The sequence below is a fragment of the Pecten maximus genome, chromosome 16, assembly GCF_902652985.1.
Source record: "Pecten maximus chromosome 16, xPecMax1.1, whole genome shotgun sequence".
NCBI lineage: Eukaryota > Metazoa > Mollusca > Bivalvia > Pectinida > Pectinidae > Pecten > Pecten maximus.
The window spans coordinates 6,739,240-6,753,814 of NC_047030.1; the positions used below are offsets into that span (position 1 = coordinate 6,739,240).

General features: G+C 35.8%; 1 protein-coding gene across 2 annotated transcripts; it reads left to right on the forward strand.

The window, feature by feature from the left end:
- Positions 1-6,607: 6,607 nt before the first annotated feature.
- On the forward strand, positions 6,608-12,295 carry LOC117345429 (deleted in malignant brain tumors 1 protein-like). Of its 2 annotated transcripts, XM_033908514.1 has the most exons (9): positions 6,609-6,859; positions 7,375-7,470; positions 7,599-7,746; positions 9,249-9,421; positions 10,072-10,219; positions 10,415-10,587; positions 11,172-11,201; positions 12,006-12,026; positions 12,203-12,295. In XM_033908514.1, exons 1-9 carry the CDS (start codon positions 6,622-6,624, stop codon positions 12,205-12,207), a joined length of 1,032 nt encoding a protein of 343 aa, XP_033764405.1. In that variant the 5' UTR covers positions 6,609-6,621; the 3' UTR covers positions 12,208-12,295. The 2 variants fall into 2 exon arrangements, with proteins under 2 accessions (XP_033764404.1, XP_033764405.1); XM_033908513.1 differs by lacking the exon at positions 12,203-12,295 and having other exon boundaries at positions 6,608-6,859; positions 12,006-12,167.
- The last annotated feature ends 2,280 nt before the right edge of the window (positions 12,296-14,575 follow it).

Consider the following 14,575-nt stretch of genomic DNA (forward strand, 5'->3'; position numbering starts at 1 on the left):
TTCACTTTGTGTTGCTTACAGACTCAAGCTTTCCAGCAATAAAAAGAAGGAGGACATCAATAATGCTTTAGTACAAGCTATATTGAAAGATGGAACCTTACCACAGATGAATGTCCCTCCCATTTCATCTGATGAGGCAGTAGCAGGACCACGTGGGGTGCAACAGGAAGAAGTAGCTGGTCCAAGTTTCTCCTAGTCTTCGACATCGGACATGTAGGTGGCAAGACCTAGTACCCAGTCTACAACATCTACTGTTTCTGCTGGTGATTCTGACTATGAAGTCCCAAAGGCTGCTAAAAAGGGAAGAAAAAGAAAATCACAAACGAGAGGGAAAAAGGGCAAGGGAATAATAAAAAATAGGCGTACATGTGTTACAGAGACTACTGAATCTGATGAAAACTGTGGGGTCTGTAATGCCACATATATAGAGGGAGAACAATGGATATGCTGTGACACTTGTTTATTGTGGTTCCACAGGAATTGTGTGCAAATTAATGAAGAAGATTGGTCACGTTACTCAGATGATGGAGAACCATTTTCATGCCCAATGTGCCAATAATAGAAGGTAATATATTTTCAGATTAGTTATTTACATTCAAATCTGTCTAGAAAGGCCACTCATTGGACCATTATAGGTGGCATTTATAGGCCAATATTTACTATCCAGGTTGTCTTAAAGCCAGGTTTTACAGTTTTTATAAATTAATTACAAATCAGTTATTACATATTAGGCCTAACAGTTGATATTTGGATTCACTTGTTTTACACAGAAACAAGTAAGTTACATTTGTTTTTCTTTATCACTTCAGAACTAGTCAGGACAGTTTAAGGTACATTTTTCTGCTGTTGAGGTTTGCAAGGCAACACTGCACCAACTCCACAACCTGCATTGGACTTTCTGGATACAGAAACTTGTCCCAGTATCACTGAATTAACACTATGGCAGTAACCTAAATAGGTAGGATTAGTGTTTGCTCCATTATGTAATGTTCGTTGTTGACAAAACATGTTTTCTATGGCATCACTGTTTACGCGACTTGGTACAACTGATGCATGTGACCTTTAGAATTTATATAAACACAGTTCATGAAATCCTAAAATTGAGGAAACAATGTCTTCTCTGGTTTGGTGAGATATCAGGTGTTTTTCCTTATTGGTAATGGCCTTGTCAGATTTTATGGACTTTTCCCATTTTACAAACCACTGCAGCGAGTCATACTAGTAGTTCTCCTGTAGTCGATCATCGCTTGCAGCTGTGATGGGTCGAGGGTCTCTAAAATTTCTTATCAGGACACTGGTACTTTTCAGTAGACCAATTGTGGCATCAAGCTGTGATCCAGCTTCCCCTAAACTAACCTTATACTGTTCCATCAGATACAACATCTCACTGTTAAGTACATCCTCTGCTAGATGGTTCCTCATTTTACCCTCAGAAGTCAGGAATATATGCTCTTGTGTAAGTTTATGATGGACTGGGAATAGATGAGTACAAATGTCCCAAAAATGTGCTTTACGAAAGTGACTCCATTCAATGAATTCATCATTAAGTTCCGGATGCCTTTTACACATTTTTTCGACACCACTTTTCAATATGTTGTTTCGTATTTTCTTCATTACGTGCGAGTAATCCATGATGAAAAAAAGCTTGGGATTCTGTCTTGAATATATATTTGTAAATGAGCATGTCTTAGGATCAGCTGAATCAAAATCTGGTAATAAGAGTTTGAAGAGATCTCTGTTACTCTGCGCACCGTCTGTAATGATATACTGTATTTTAAAATCAAACATTGACAACATATGTACAGACTTCAAGACAAGTAAGTACAGTTCATGTCCAGAAGCAGTGGTAGTTGGAAAATGTGCGAAAGGAAACCGAAATCCTGTGAATCCGAGGAATACAAGTTGGAGAACATGTGTTGCAAGTACTTTTTCCTGTTTATTTGTTTTCAGTTGCTCAAAAATGACTGACAGGTGTACACTCTGTGAATCTAATCAGATTCAGAGTTCCATTAACCTTTTTAAATTGAAGGTCTGGTTGGATAGACATTTCATCGATGAGTAGGCCACCATATAAACCCTCAGGAGGAATATTTTGTAATTTTGCCTCATTAGTCATCCAGTGAAGCATGTCTTTGTTGATACCTGCCTCTTGGTTTACAGTGTTTTTATATACTTGCAAAATATTTTTAGATGGTAAAATCATGAAGTTACTGTTCCTTAGTTCAGTATAGCCCCTTGGGCTTCTACACCATACAGTTAAACACATTCTAATGCTGTCCTTGTCCCACCTCCTTCCATGAGGATCTCTCTCAATTGCCATTGTTTGAGACATAAGAAATGTTTTCATATTTAAATGACAGCCAGGGAATATTCGTTAAAAAATAGTACACATGTCTGTATGATCACTTTCACATAAAATCACATCATTGTTTATGTCACTGTTCTTATTTGTTTTTGTCTCATCTTTGATTTTTGTTTCATTTTTTGCATCACAAGTTTTCTTTTGTCAATTTCATTTAATACATGTACTGAATTGTCATTAGATTGTGAAATGGGGTTAACTGGTATATACTTTTTACATTGTATGCAGGTTAAAGATGATTTAAATGGTAAAATGGTTGTTCAAGTTTTTGCGCGATATCTGATGATCTCCACATTTTCATCTGAAATTTTTGAAACATGTTCACGAAAACAATTCAAATTATGATGAGATGTGTCTTCATTTGTCAGCCCTTCACTTCACAGTAACGAAGCTGTCGAACAATCTTGAATATGGATCTATGGTCTACATATGTATTGCTGATCTCCAAATCTTTTAGGTTGACAGTTTTACCATTGACTTGAACAGACCACTGGCGACATATAGAATTTAGAATTATTTCTATAAGAACTTTAACACCATTGATAATTGTTCCTGTAAAATACCCAATTTTGACCAAGTTCTGTTTAGATGATATTATAAAAAATCTGGTGGCAGTGAAGATGGTGAAAATTCATTTGGTGTACTCTCTTCTTTCCTCCATGTGACTTCATAATACCGCTCTGTTGATTTAGCCCAGCAATCCCTGCATCTCCCTGGTTTGGTTTTCACCGTAAAAAATTGTTTGACCAATTTCCCAAACCATCCTGCTTTACATCCTGTTTTTTTTTCTGAATTTCTGCTAAATTAACATGGTCGTTGTCACTAGATTGAATGATATTTTGAAAAAGCCAAGATACCTTGTAATCCTTGTCAAAATCTGACATTTTTCACTTGAAGATAGAAAAAAATATAATCGAGGATCGATCACTAGGAAAACTGACGTTCAAAAATTCCGCCAAAACAAATGCATCGAGATTCTCTTACCTGTTCTTAGCGATAATAGTACTCGGAACACCTCGAAGGTCAACTTGAATTTCATGAGATATACAGCACCGAAGCGAGGTAGGTGAATGACGACGGTAAAGTTTTTATGTGGGAGTCGGTTACCTTCTCTATATTATAACAACCAGAAACGGGTGTTTTTTTTAAAAAGCGCTTTATAATCGATTCCAATGTTGTATCGGTGCATAAATAGACAAGAAATGATGTTACAAATTAAAATTAGACAATTCCATTATAACTTTAGTTCCTGACCCCAAGTACCTGTGTATCAATGCATTCAAGTATAAACTTCGCAAAATTGAGCCTCCACGAAATAAATTGGGTTTTACAGTTCATATGTAAGGTTAAGTCTGTCTTATGCAAAATGATAAAACCATAAGTATGAATTAAAAATGTATATATTATCATGAAGTGCAATTATTTATAAAAATCATATAAAATCAAGTCGTCTAGATATGACCAAGATAAGTAAGAATATTAATGTTTGGTCGTATTCTATAATTATGAGTTGTCTTGGTAACAATTTGAATTATTAAGGAAATTAATGTCGCATAAAAATGATATCCAATTCTAAAATTTAAAAATCAGGGCATTTGAAACTCATTTTTGGCCTGTAAAATCAAACAACTTAAAATTCATGTTTCTATTCTGTTTTCTATATGATAATAACTTTACAGCTAAGCTTAGCCATTCAACCATGGCCTAGACAACACGAATGGTCAGATGGTAATTAAATCATTATCAAGACCAACAAAAGAGGGACAAAGCAATAGTTATGTCTGTCATAATTGTTTTACTTACATAAACAACCGTATGCAAATCTGACAGGGCGCAACTGGCAAGCACATGGTTGTCAGCCGCCATTTTCTCACACTCGGAACTCATCGGATTATGACGACGCAACATATTAAGAACTGCTGAGGTGATTCGAGTGTCTTTGTATACACTATCGTAATTGACTGAACCAGAAAACGGTATTTATTAAATTAAATCCCTACATGGATTTCAGAAAATGTATCTCAAAATAAATGCTTAGGGATTATAATTATCAGAGGAAAATGCACCTTTATAAATTTATAAAGGGTTATTGTTGTAATAAAAAAAGATACTTCAAACATATTTATTTTCCAAAATATTGATGATTAATGAAAATTGTTTTAATAAGAATTACCTTTACTTTTTTGACTATGTTGAGTATTTGTCTGAATAGTTATTCAGTATAGTATGATATTGTGAAGATTTTTTTTAAAACTGTAGTCTTAATATAAATTATTAAAAATATCAACTTCAATTTTTGTTTCAGATGAATGATTAAGAATTAATTAAGCATTTTTCTTTAATTGTTTTTCTTTTATTCATTTGTTTTAATGTTTAAACATAATAAATCAGGAGATATATAGTGTACTGTAATCAGATTTTGGTTTGTTTCCTCGTTTATAAGGGACATAACTCGTTGAACCTCTATATAAAGGACACCTCTGTATAAAGGACACTTTTGCCTTGTACCTTAGGTGTCCTTTATACACAGGTTCGACTGTATATAATAGTATAATACATATTGTGTACATGTAATCGCCAGGCAAAGTACTGTATTCTGATTTGAGGATCATAGGTTTGAATTACAGCAAACTCGTAGTGAATGAGCCGTGTTGGTTTCTTCAGCAGCAATCACAATATAGATATCGTTCATTGCTTTTAGGGAAATATGACACTTTTTTGTTGGGCTTGGTTTTATTTTTCAGATATGATAATTAGTCTTGCGTTATTACATAGAGCACAGGGGCACGTTACAATAATAATGTATACACGAAATGATTAAAAATGTATGTGGGTCAGTATAAACATAACACGTGCCCCTGTGTATTAGTTTGGTGCAAAACTTTAATATACATAGTAATGGGACACAGATGAATGAATAATATGAACTTAATTTATATTTCAAAGAGTAATATAGGACCGTTTATGTTTTTATGAGCATTTTAACTAATGTATTTGTTTTATAAACAGTCCGCCTGGGCTAAGATATCGACTGCGATGTGGAGCTGTGGAGGTAATTTGTTTTGGTTCTTTGTCTAGTTATAAAGTAAACAACGTTATGACTGAATAATTAATACCAAACGCCGAGAAACGTGGCACCAACTCAAAATCCACGACCATGTAGAGTTGAAATTCTCTAAACCGATCATACAATCATACACTGTGCTTGAATATTTGTCCTGTTTAGAGAGGGTTCGGTTTGGAGAAGTGAAACTTTGAATACATTTTAATATTTATTTTTAAGAAATATTCGTGGTTTTCGCATTAGATGTGGAAAAAACCCCGAATTCAGTTGAAATACTAGAATATTACCTATTTTACTTTACACGTATTTATTTTGGCGGACTCAAATCTTCGCGCATTTCTGAGTTTTAACAGATTTGCAAAAAAAGCGAATCAGCAGAATCATAATCCAGTGGAATATTTTAGGCGCAAAAGGGGTTAATTACCGCTAAAATGTAAACGTTTACAGTATATATAGAATATCCGTTGACGATTGCACCTTGTCTATTAGACCATGGAACTTTCTTTCTGGATTTCAACACGTTTGTTTCCTATCATCATTAGAAGGACGAAACGGTTGTATGAATCAGTTTATTTCTTACACAACTTTGGTAGTACTAAATTCATATAAATCTGCTGTTAGTATGTTTCTTTCTTGTACAATCCTTTCAGATACACTTCAGAGTATTTCTTTCTTGTACAATCCTTTCAGATACGCTTCAGAGTGTTTCCCTGTCGGAAACAATACCAGGATTTATTCCGGGATTTCTAGCTGTCCAACACGGAAATGTGTGGGGTCACGTGTGTGCGGATGACTGGACCCACCACAATAGTATTGTGGCATGCCGGATGATGGGACACTTTAACATGTGAGGAAGTTACACATTGACATTTTACACCATATTTTTAAAAAGAAACCCATTACCATATTCAGATTCCTTACAAGAATATCTGCATCCCCAACAAAATAAGTAACATCAGCTTTATTGAAAAACACGAATTTATAGAAAATCCTTCTCTGAAGTGAAGGCAGCCAATGATTTTGCATATTCCTCCATTATCCTGAGTTGTCTCCCTTCTATACCCCATCCCCGGCCTTTAAACGTCTACAACATTTCTACTGTAGGACCTTTACTGGTTCAAATTGATTCACTATTATTTTCCCAATTTGTGTGAATACTGTGTTCTGTATACCGCTGTAGTTACTTTTTGGTCCAATGCGGATGATTGGTGTCTATCGAATACATCTTACAAATGGATATTTTCTTACTGCGTTTATCATTTCCCACCAAAGCCATCCTTCCCACTATTATCGCACCGACCACAACGCTCGCTGTCTAATGAGCGGAGTCGCCTGTAAGGGTTCGGAGCATCATCTGGCTTACTGTCCCTTTGACGGATTCTCGTCCGTTAGTTGTCCTAGCGGCCATATAGTCGGAGTGCAATGTAACCAAGGTAACTAAGTGATAATTGTATTTGGTAAGCTTTCTCACAGTTATCAGTGTATAAACGAATACAGGCGGGTTGATAGGAAAATACTTGTGGATCCATTTTAGTTCTGCCACTGTCTTGATAAATGAATAAATACATGTATGAATAAATAAAAATAAATAAGTATATGTATGAGGGCAGGTATACAGGAAGAGAGAATATACTGCTGACAGGAAAGGTTAGATCTATTTTGGATCTTCCATTGTCTTATACTAAATAAATAAATAAATAGATAAATAAATAGATACATTTTCAGGTACCAACCGATTAGTCGCCTCTTACGATGAAACACAATGCATAAAATTGTACAGTCTATTTTTATTGTTTTCATTGCATTTAAGATCTTAGATATATAAGCAAGCCCCGAGCTATATGGGAGGCTAAATGACACATTAGTCATTTCCTATGTTTGATGAATGACTCGGTATTTATGTTATGTGCTGTGGTATATGTATCAATGTTGTATGTCACACTACCAGCGACTCCATCGCCTCCTTCTGTACCTACCACTGCCGCAGCAACTACCACACACCCGACAACATCTACCACACAACTGCCTACACCGTCCCCGAAAGGTCCGTATTACACTTCATACGATAAAGTACCGTGTTATCAAAAGAGTATATTATGTTCAAAGCATTCTTTTTAGCAATACAAACATTTCAGTTAAAATTACTCTTCAATGTGTTTTGTACTTTTTAAGAATCATTGAAGGTTCGTCTCGTTGATGGTCCGAATGCTCGGGAAGGACGGGTGGAAGTCCTCCATAACGGAACTTGGGGCACGGTGTGTGACGATAGCTGGGACGATGATGACGCCAAAGTTGTCTGCCGCATGCTAGGCTATGTCACGTAAGTTGAACTCAAACTGTTTAGTGCTGTATGTTCCTGTTTGATTTTTAAATAGTTATTCGATGAATATCACTACACATATCATGTTATGGAATATAAGACGGAAGGATATTTCGTAAATGAAACACACTTAGGGTAGGTAACAGAAATCGTCACAATGTTGTCGTTTTAAGACGACACTATTTCGTCATAAATGGATATGCGGGAGCCATTTTTTTTTTACTGATAACACATTCCTTTTTACTGAAATATAGATCACCAGCGAAGATGACTATGCTTTCATCAAGTATAAATACATACAGATACATATACATATTTCGACATTTAGATTGGATCAACTTAATAAAATAAAAACCACACCATCGACATCGTATACACTCCTTGTCGAAAAAATGCATAAAACTGCACCAACTGTCAGATATAAAGAAATATTTAGATATCTCCCTTCTTCAGCTTAGTAAACTGTAACTGCGAATAAATTAGCGTATATGCAGTGAGAAAAGGCTCAGCGGTAATATATTATGACGGCGTCTATTTGTGACGTTACCGGAACGTCAACCAGACTACGCCGTTTTGAATGGACTGATCAACGCAATTATAGCTTTTTCTCCTTTTACCCAATGATCTTTGCACGAAAAGAAAACGTCAAGTGAGTATTTTATCAAAAACCTAAACTGAATATTGCGGAAATGTTTCTTTTAATTTTGTTAACAATATCGACGTCTCTACGTAGATTCACTGGGACTATATTTCCTTAGCAACCATGACTGCCGTAGTTACCAACGTCGCAACACAACCTGGATTTTATTTTCTTCGTACTGTAAACGATTTGTCTGATGTAAATATAAGGATTGTACCACATTTTGACTGCGTATACGGTAGTATGCCCGCAGTAGGCAACGAACATATCCTATGGAGCGCTAACGCGCTAACCATAGGAAAATGCTTCGTTGCCAATTGCGGGCATACAACCGTATACGCAGTAAAAATGAGGTACAATCCTTAAATATATCTAAATAAAACCAACAGATAGAAAAAAATAGCAACGGTGACTTAATTGTTAGCTTATAAGAGCGAAATTTAAATACAACTTTGTTCATACATTTCTTTTTGGTTCAATTTGTGATTTTAAAAGATAAAAAGAGATGTTGAAACTTTTAGGCGGCGGCAATACCGTAAAATATGTAACTTTTGGACAGAGGTAATACCGTAAAATATGTAACTTTTGGACGGAGGTAATACCGTAAAATATGTAACTTTTGGACAGAGGTAATACCGTAAAATATGTAACTTTTGGACGGAGGTAATACCGTAAAATATGTAACTTTTGGACGGAGGTAATACCGTAAAATATGTAACTTTTCAACCTATACAACAGCCTTTTCTTTATCTTAGCTGATCATAATGACTCTTTGTCAGAAATGTAGCTTCTTTAAAGACATCTTATTGTCAGGACTACTAAATATTAATGCTTTACCAATGTGATCCGATTAATATTCCAGAGCTGTCGCTGTACACACGTCCAAGGCCAGGTACGGGAGTGGTGTTGGTCCTATCTGGTTAGACGAGACACAATGTAGCGGTCAAGAGACCAACATTGGTCAGTGTTTAATGGAACCATTTGGACGAGGGGATTGTGACCACACAGAGGACGCCGGTGTCATATGTCAAGCAGGTAAATAAACTACTCGTCACAAAAAATGTTAAGTGTAAAAACTCCTACTGATAGAGTAAGTTTTCTTCTTCTTTAATGCATTCGGTATAACGTTAGTCTAGTGAGCCAGGGTAGGGCACAAGTAAGTGATGTCTTGTAATGCATTGCGAAAACATTAAACACGACAGATTGATTTTTTGCACTATTATGGATATACGTATCTAGGACAAATAGTTGCTAAGATGGCGGGGCATAGGTGTGCCCTTAAGGATTGACCTATTACTCACATTTGTTCTTCACGGGAAACGTAGATGTTTTGGGTATGCTTACAATGTGATTGAAATACCGTCGATGATTTTAATATGTAGATAAGAATTAATGCTTTCATACTCTAATACCTATATCATAACCAAAAAATCTACCACACATACATTACTGAAATATATTTCATGCACGTTATCTCAGACTCTGATACCTCGATGACTGTATGCTTAACAAATAAATTTTCAATTCCGACAGTAAAGATTATATATAAAATATACTAGATCACATGGAATACTCGGGTTATACGCTCACTTTGACATAACGAAGTTCGAATGTATAGCAGTTTGTTTTTTTACATATTGAGGAACCGATTCAAACGTACCAAAGAACTTCATTTGTTTTTCAAGATTCTTTGAAGGTTCGTCTCGTTGATGGTCCGAGTCCCCTGGAAGGTCGAGTGGAAGTCCTCCACAATGGAACTTGGGGCACGGTGTGTGACGATAGCTGGGACGATGATGACGCTAAAGTTGTCTGCCGCATGCTTGGACACAGCAGGTGACATTTCACACTTTGTGACGACTTGTTGCATGTTTATCATGTGCTTCAGTTGATGCATAGTTGGAATACCACGATATTCTGCTTTGTCTTTTGTGTCAGAATAGAATCTCGTGGGTTTCCGAGTTCATGAAGTCTAATGCCAGTGATTTGTACAAGACAGAAATATTAACTTCGTCATCATCATTCTTTTAGTGTTGTCGCTGTACATACGTCCAAGGCCAGATACGGGAGTGGTGTTGGTCCTATCTGGTTAGACGAGACACAATGTAGCGGTCAAGAGACCAACCTTGGTCAGTGCTCAATGGAACCCTTTGGACGCGGGGACTGTGACCACACAGAGGACGCCGGTGTCATATGTCGGCAGGGTAATTTATGTACTCAATATTCAATGTCATTCTAGACTCACCCTACCTCCGTCGTACATTATGACTAAAACGTTTCTGATGTTAAGACTCACCCCCACCCCCATTTTCACATTCTTGCGTTTTCAAACTAAGGCCGAGGGAAAGAAAACGCGAGATTTGTTGCTGTTCCTAATAGTCCACCATATCATTTGTAGGCGTTTGTCACGTGTCTTAATTGATTTCATAATATTTTTTTGCTACTTCACACAAGTCTCATTGTTGGATTGTTTTGCATTCGGTTGATTCTGAATTAGAATTAGATATTGTTTTACTTGTGATTTTCCCCTTTTCATTCTCCATGTCTTCCTCGACACAACACCATGATCTGGTGCCACGGCACATTGCCATATCAAGCTAGTTGTATATATAGTAATATTAGAATTGAAGATGAACATACACCCACATCAATTAAATTCCTGCTTTGTGCATTAGGTAAATGTGGAGTGTTGTTCCCCAGTAGTGGCAAGTTAATAGGCATCTTACTTTCTTTGTGCGCCACACTTATTCCTACGTTGAATGCTATGTTTTTGTTTGTTTCTGTATAGCGTCGACTACGTCATCACAGTCAACAACACGTATGTACATTTTATTTGTCCTTTTAAAGTCTCTTGATTAAGTTAGGGTAATCATTTCAGCGTTCATATTTCAGGAAATGATAATTTGAAGATACTAGAGGCGTAATTCAGAAAATATTTTCTGGATAAGGATCTTTGAACAAACTACTACTTGGTAATAAGAAATTTACGATTTATTCATATGGAATTGATTCAGAATGTTATGAATATGTGGTTTTCATGGTAACAAATCCCGCTTCCATTTACACTAGATAATGTATCCATGAGATGCCGGCTGATAGACAGGTTTTCCTTTTTACAATCTTAATGGTAAAGGAGAGTTTTTAAGGCGAACGGTCTTCACTGTTTTCGAGGTTTTCGACGTGTTAAATGCTCGTTGATATGCATTACGGTTACTTTGTCACCATCCTGATTCCCAATTTGATTGTTTTAGCTAATGCAGATTTATTTTGCGGGTGTCGCCGATGAAGCAGAAGGCACTTATCCCCCCGGAATACCTGGTCATATTATCCACTTAAATTTTTTTTTTCATATCTTACCCTCCTTTTACCTTCTTTGAGTTAGAGTCTATATTATCTCTTAAATATTGCAGTAATCCAGTCATTGCGTACTTGTACACCCTCGCTATCGATTGAGCTGACTAAGTCTGTTATAGATTGATGCTCAATACTTTTTACGTATAAGTTAATGTAGCCCTCGGTAGGAGAGCGAAAGTCTGGTATAAAAGCATGTAAAAGAGTTAAAAACAATGAATATAAAGAAAAACATATATTCATTGAAACTATAACAATACATTATTTTCAGAGGGATCATGGATAGTCTTTGGTATGTATTTTATAATTGTTTTTCATGTGACCTAAATATTCCTCTCATTATTCAACTTATATTTATCATTAAGTGATGATGAATTTATTTAAATTTATCAAACGAATTAAAACCAATAGAATCTGTAAGATGTCTTTTAAAAACGAGAATATTAATCTTATGTATTTTATCAATAGGATGAGAAGAATGGAGCCTGAATTCCTTTGTTCTTCAATGAAACCGTTTCTTTACTTGTTTCCGTTTGTAATATTAATAAAATAGTATTCAGAGTTAGCATTATCTTGTGATTCTGTTAAACCGAAAATCGTCAAAATAAGACTACCGCCAAAATATTTACATTTACACTATTTGAAAATAAACTGTTCATTTGAAGTAATTATTTAAATTCATCTATTCACTGTGTATGATAGCGTTTTTTATTTACCAAAACGTACTGAAAGTGCAAATCATTCTAAAAATATTGAGAGATTGTCTCTATTTCATTTTAAAAAGTTGTCTCATAAACATGATTGTCTTCTATATTTACTAAAGCGCCCAGTTTATTTTAAATGCGAATTCTACAAATCTTTGATCCGTGATTTCCTCTTTTTCCCTTTTAAAATATGCCTCATATAAATGATGATCTAATATAATTGTTTTCATTCCTAAAGATGCGAGTTTATGTTAGAATCGGAGGGATAAGTTTTTATCGAGGAATTCCCCTATCATGTGATATACGTTCTATTTCATGAAATGCTACCAGTGACATTAAACTGATTCTGAATTGTAGTGTTGATAAAATCCGCCTCATTGCCATGGTATTGTAACTGTGCCTAAACAGTTCCACACTTCTTTGAGGATCCATTTTGTTTACAAGTGATAACCATCACATACCATTAATTTTGTAAAAATAATGATAACATTATATCGAATGTAATGCTGCATACAGCGGCTTTCCTGTGCATTGTATCCTGTTACTTCCCTTAGACATACTTATATGCAATGTCAGTGAGCTATTTTTAAAAAGAATCAAAGGAAATTGATTGAGAAGACATGGCACTCTTGAGAAACAAACACCAGGCTAATTACTTTTGTTCAAACTGTTACATGCGGATGTTTTGCGCTGATCGTAGTTTGATTGGTTGTTTCACGCCCCTGTCAGCCAATAAGAGGTGAAAACAACTTTTTACCGGTAAATCTGTTTGCACGATTGTGCACTGCTGTCAGAGAGTCCAAAGTTTATCAGGAGATTATGTGTTTTCTTTCTCGACGTTTGCCTGCATGGCACTATTTACAAGAGCAATGTCGCCGAATCAACACATAAATAGTCCAGCATTTTATTGTCTTTTAAACTTAATATCCTACATTTTTCAAGTTGATTAATTAGTGACCTTCCATTGCATTCATTTGTTTAGATTCATTTTGATTTAATTGGTGACCTTCCTTTTATATTTATTTTCGTTAAGACTCATTTTGAGCGTCCTAGCTTCCGATAAGGATTTCTATACCTTTGACCCATACTACTACTGATAAGCTCTAGAAGGACCAAAAGAATGTGAGATATATCTGGCTTTTTTGAACAATTGCTAAGTGTATGGCGGTACCTTGCATTCTATGTCTTAATCCTCATGAAAAGTGACATTTTCCACCTTTCTTACGATTTGGTAAGCACCTGCATATACAAACGTTATTTCAGGTACTATTTCAACCCAAGTGTGAGTGGAGCTAAAGCTACCAATACCAATAATACATACGTGCTTCTTTGTCAGCTCATGTCACCTGCTTATCGTTTATGATTTTACAATATAGACAGTATGGTTAAGTTTTATGATTCTTGGCCAAGTATAGTCCTTGTTTGGTTTGGTTTTAAGATTCTATGTTAGGGCTCCGTTTTAATTTGGTTTTATACTTATGATCAAGGTCGCGTGTCTATTTTATGTCTAATCATTATTGGTCCCGACCAGGTGTTTCGTTTGGTAGTTCTGGTCCAGAACTCGTGTCTATTTTATGTTAGTTAATCATTATTGGTCCCGACCAGGTGTTTCGTTTGGTAGTTCTGGTCCAGAACTCGTGTCTATTTTATGTTAGTTAATTATTATTGGTCCCGACCAGGTGTTTCGTTTGGAAGTTCTGGTCGAGAACTCGTGTCTATTTTATGTTAGTTAATCATTATTGGGCCAGGCCTAGTGTTTCGTTTTATAGTTCTGGGCCAGTTCTTATCTCATTTAGGTCCATGACTCATGATTCTATCCCGTTTTCAGTTTATATTTAATATTTTTAATCTAGGTCATGTGTCTCCTGTGTCGAGGTCTGCCTCCTGTTTTATATAATCTTATGATTGTGGGCCAGGTATCCACTCATATGTACATGAAACATTGTGTCATGCTTCTAGGATAGATCTTGCTCCTGTTAAGTTCAGTTCGATGATTTTGGTTACTCTTAATTGTTGCCGTTTGTCAAGACCTGTAGCGTCCTCGGGTAAGGCAGAGTGTATAAAGGGGCACTTACTTATTTACATCCAAAATGTAGAGGCTTGAGTGCCAAACCGAAGACTCCGGAATACAGGACAT

Coding starts and splice junctions, on each gene's coding strand:
- LOC117345429 (XM_033908513.1), top strand. CDS start 6,622: ATGCGGATGATTGGTGTCTATCGAATACATCTTACAAATGGATATTTT. Junction 6,860..7,374: donor CGGAGTGCAATGTAACCAAG/GTAACTAAGTGA, acceptor TCACACTACCAG/CGACTCCATCGCCTCCTTCT. Junction 11,202..12,005: donor GTCATCACAGTCAACAACAC/GTATGTACATTT, acceptor CATTATTTTCAG/AGGGATCATGGATAGTCTTT.